The sequence below is a fragment of the Montipora capricornis genome, chromosome 5 (genome assembly GCF_036669925.1).
Source record: "Montipora capricornis isolate CH-2021 chromosome 5, ASM3666992v2, whole genome shotgun sequence".
In the NCBI taxonomy this organism is placed as follows: Eukaryota; Metazoa; Cnidaria; class Anthozoa; order Scleractinia; family Acroporidae; genus Montipora; species Montipora capricornis.
In genome coordinates, this window is record NC_090887.1 from 3,082,394 (window position 1) to 3,087,393 (window position 5,000).

The 5,000-nt window shown below is 43.3% G+C and overlaps 1 protein-coding gene across 1 annotated transcript in view; it reads left to right on the plus strand.

Moving 5' to 3' along the window:
* Positions 1–5,000, plus strand: part of LOC138049140 (uncharacterized) — an 11,157-nt gene that overhangs the window by 5,591 nt on the left and 566 nt on the right. The window contains exon 2 of the mRNA XM_068895289.1: positions 263–3,213. Coding sequence (XP_068751390.1) covers positions 282–3,213 — 2,932 coding nt within the window. The 5' untranslated portion in view covers positions 263–281. The remainder of the gene's footprint in view (positions 1–262; positions 3,214–5,000) is intronic.

The following is a 5,000-nucleotide window of genomic DNA, read 5'->3' on the forward strand; positions in this document are numbered from 1 at the left end:
TAAATGCTACACGGCCAACGTTTGTAAAAACGTAACCCTTCCTTCTCTGAAGATACCTCGATCGTTTCAAAGGTTACAAAGTGAGGTATTTTAACTAAAATAAATCCACATTCAAAGTAGAACTCGGGCATACAGTATATACTGAAAACCTTATTACGTCCCTAGTATGAACTCGCCTGATGCTTTCTTTGGGGAGTTAACCAAGTTAACGTTGAAAACCCATATATGCTAATGAAGTTTTTGTTTTTGTGACGCAACAAAGGTAAGACAGTGACAGCAAAATGCAGGAAAATACTGTACCTACCGATGAAACCCGGAGCAATAACGAAAGGGAAAGAGGACTTCGTACTCACCGAGAGGCTGTTGGGAACATAGCTCTACCTTCACGTGACCTTCTATTTCGCGGAAATCCCTACGAAGAAGATTCAAACAACGAAGAAGAAAATAGTGCACATGAAAATGCGATGGCTTCTCCGGAAGAATGTGATGAGCGTTTGCAGGGGAGTTTTTCAGATATTGGCCAGCCTTTAACTGACTTTCAATTTACTTTGGGCGATATTGCAAGAACTCCTCAGAACCAAGGTTTAGATAGTGGAATTGAAAATGAGATGGATGATTCGCAGGAAGACGATTATGAGCGATTACAAGGGAGGAATCATCGACAGCGACATCTTCCACCTTATCTACAGCTAGCTTCTGACATTTCTGGACCTTTGGCAGAGTTGCAAGTTCAGGGAACCAATATTCGTGACGGTGGTGCTAGCACTATTGCTGAAGGTGATCCTTCTTCAAGCGTAGATGGCAGGAATGAAAGTGAAACCGGAAGCAGTCGAGTTGCTAACGTAAGAAGTACGCAACAAGCTACTGCTAAGAAGAAAAGGCGAGGAAGTCATTATATCGATATTGCAAATGAGTTGTCAGGTTCGCTAGCTGGGCTCCGTGTTCCAGAAGCAAGTGACGATAGATCTTTGGAAGAGCAAGCGAGAGATTTCCGTGTTGGCGAATCTGTTACTGATCATCCATCACTCTTGTCACAACCCGATCCACATTCAATCTATTCTTTGAGAGACCAGGACTGCATGCATGAAACTTTCTGTAGCACTGAGGAACCGCGTCATGCTCAACAAGAGTCGATTTCGGAGTACAATCCAAATGCCTCTTGCGGTTATGAGAGCTCTGGGCGTTCAGTTACTCAAGATGAACCGGAAATGCGGACTGAACATAATCCAGGGAATGAGGTTGTTGACGCAAAATCAACATATTTAAATCCTGATCCGACTTTTGGATATGGCGATGAATACGAAACCTGCAGACAGTCCATTTCACAAGTTGAGACGAGTATCGAGGAAGATTTTGGAATGGATCATTTCAGAAGGGAACAGGCTCTTCAGGAGTCATGTTCACTACACGATGAAAAGGCTTCTTGTGGTTCAGTGTCTTGCCATGAAGAATTCGATATCCCTACTGATGATTCCTTGCCTCTACCAGACACAGGCAATCTTGAAAGTTGTAGTCCAGCAATGACCATGACAGACAGCTCGAAATTTACTAAGTCACCACGGGAAATGGTGTCAGAGTTTGACAAATGTTTGAAAGACGAACGAACCATGGCATCAGGCAACAGTTATTCAAAACCCGATGGAGAACCCGCTGCGAAAAGAAGCAAATTAAACCAGGAAGCGACAGATGAAACTTCTTTGGCCTTTCGCGATAGACGCTCAGATGTCAATACACATTTGAATTCTGGGATGCCATCGGTGCAATCCACGCATCTCGAATCTGCGGAAAGAGAAGAGATCCAAGAACCTCGGTTACCAAACGACGGCTTCTACCCAAGAGAGAGAAACGACGAGAGTTTGAGCTCTGAATTTGAGCAAATGAATCTCGAAGGAAACGGTTCCATAGAAAGGCGCATGGCTTCAGATGAATCGATTGGGTCACATCGAAGACAAGAGCCGCATGAAAGTCCGCAAACTTCGCTGAGCGATTTAGAGACCTACTGGTTCAGACCTACTGATAGTTCACCTCCAGTGAACTACATCCCCTCGCAAAGTCATGTTCCCACTTTCTGTCATTCAAGTGCTGACGATTATGGCAAAGTCAGTGAAGAAGATATTTCAGGGTCTAGTAACTCATCACCGAGCGCTGTTTCAAAAGCAAGCCAGAAGGTGCCTGAACAAACGAAAAAGAAAATATCTAAACACAACACAAATAATGCCTATCGCGAGCCTGCAAAGGATGTCGCTGGAGACTTGCGTGCTAATAATTTACAGCTGAAAAAGACAGAAGTGAGAGACCAAAACACAGAAAAGGAACATAGCGTTGCAACCCATAGACAGTTATGCAATGGCAACACAGTTCAAGCTCAGGAAGCAAGTAACTCTGTCGTTGATCCTTTGGAGACTTGTCGACGTGACATACAAGAAGGAACTATGGTGACAAACGAGGAACAAGCAAAAAGAAGCAGCGATGCAGTTTCCAGGGAGATGGAAGTCAACTCAGCAACGAATCTTTCGGGGATTGCGGATTCGAACAAATTCGGTATATCACAGCAACCAGCACGCCCCTCTTCCAGACGCAAACGAGAAACACCCGAAGCTGCTGAGCTTCGAAGGGCACAAATTGAAGAGCAGCAAAGGTCGGTGGACAACATGGCACCAGAACTTCAAGCAATTGTGATTGAGATGATTCAAAGAGATGAGGAGGAATTAGGCGGTGGCCACGTATGGTATTACACAAACAGAAATCCTCCGGTTCCCCCTAGACTTCAATCTCAAAGACAAGGTGAAAATCGCCACCAACAAGCCACTTCCCAAAGATCATCGCAACAATCTAGCGGCAAGAAATCTAGAAAGGGGAAAAAGAAAATGGGGCATTATGTAGAGCTCGCGGGTATAATAGCCCCTGAGCTTGCTGCTCTTAATTCGACGTTGACGAACGGGCACAGGAATGAGCCGGAGCATTTGGTTCAATGTGGAAATACAGAGACAAGTCGTGATGCAAGTAACCAAGGAGCCGTCGGTCACTCACAAAGGGTCTTTGATCGCGGGGTAAGTACTGCGAACACGAATGCCTCTCACAGCAGTGACGTCAGTTTACAGGATCAGTTTTCACGCAGTGAAATGTCGTCAGGTGATCAGTCTCACCGTCAACCACGTGCACATCCGGCAACCAATCAGAAACAAAAACGAGGAAATGCAAACCATAAACACGGTAAGTTAAACTGAGAAAAGTATATATACGCATATATTTTGCCAACCCAGTTGGCGTGAGACTTCCAGACACGAGGCATAAGCATTGAGCCCTGTGCCTTAAAGTGGTGAAGTCACCCCATTGTGACTTAGTTTAACATGACAACTAAAAAAACTCAAGGTGATATCAACCGCAAACTTAATGAGCAGGTTTGAGTCCGGGTGCACAACATTAATGTCACTAACCATAATGGAGAACAACTGAACACTGGACCTAAGACAGTCCCCTGTGGAACACCTCCGTCAATTTCAACGAACTTTGTAGTGACACACAAATTTGGTTTTATCAACGGAGTTGATAATGTAAATTGGCCACCGTGCAGAGATCTAAAAGCCGACGAAGGGCTAACGCTCGAAACGTTAGCTTTTAGAATCTCTGTACGGTGCCCAATTTACATTATCAACTCCGTTGATAAAACCAACTTTTTGTAGTGACACTATCGACTAGAACTCTCTGTTTACGACCACTCAAAATATTAATTAATCAATTAATAACATAAAGGTTGATAATATATGACTTGAGCTTATTACATACAATCTGGTGGGAACCGAAATCGAAAGCTTTACTAAAGTCGAGAGAATACACTGTAACAAAGTCTGCGCCTTTATCTAACCAATTTAACCATGCAATAATGTTGACGTATAATCAGTGGCCCTCTTAAATGTCAACATTAGGCTAAACAGTCCCACGTTATAGGCAAACAGGTTTGACTGGAAGGTAGCTGATATTTCTTGTGGGAAACAAGTTTCTCAAGAATTCTCCGTGATTATATTTGTAAGTGAGATGGGTCTCAATTGACCACGCTGGCTTAATAGGGATACCTTGGGAATAGCTGTAACATTAGCCAGTTTTCGTCCATAGAGGAGGAACTTTTTGCTGTTTAATTGAGTTGTTGAAGATCTTCATAATTACAGGGGCCAGATAATCAGCATAGTTACTCCAGAGCCAGTAAGGAATCTCATCAGGTCAAGTAGCAGTTCGCCTCAGGAGATTCCACACTGAAAGCACACTGACCTCAGGGACATGTGTACCGTCAGGTATCTCAAGGGGCCCCGAGGCCTCATATGCATCATCGGTGTAATAGTTTGAAAATATTCGTTGTTATTATTATCAGGATTAATTACTTTGCGAAGCGGAATGCCCTGAGGTGTCCTACCCGTAATTGTATTGGCTGTGTCCCACCATTTCTTAGATACCCAGTAATGTTTCTCGTTTTCATTACAGACAGCATTTATTTGATTCTTGCGAATGAGGGCGTTAAATTTCTTCTTGGCGAGTGGTTCTCTCAACATCACTTTCTATTTTTGCATTCTTGTTTCTTATCTTGCAAAGGTGCTTCACCAGTGGCGACATATAGGGCTGATCGCTCGAACGTCAGAGGAAAGCTTTCGTTATACATTTCCCATAGTTTCGCACTTAACACTTCAACACTCTCATCAGGGTCATCTAAAGAACCTAAAGTACTCCAATCATATCTTTCAAGCCTAAGTCCATGACAATTTTACAGTGTTCACGAGTGTCTCTAAAAGTGAGCTTTTTCTTACTGGGGATTACAGCTTCATTGTATTTGTGGAACGGCGTTTTCGCAGGCCGAGTTATTTTTAGATTGTTTTTCCCGCGAAACCAGACCTTTCCAGCCTCTCACAAGTTTTGCATGAGAACTTATTACCCATGGGATTGAGAATGGTCACTCGTGCAAGCGAAATATTATTTAATAACTCGTCTAAGAATAGCTTGATCTGTGAAAT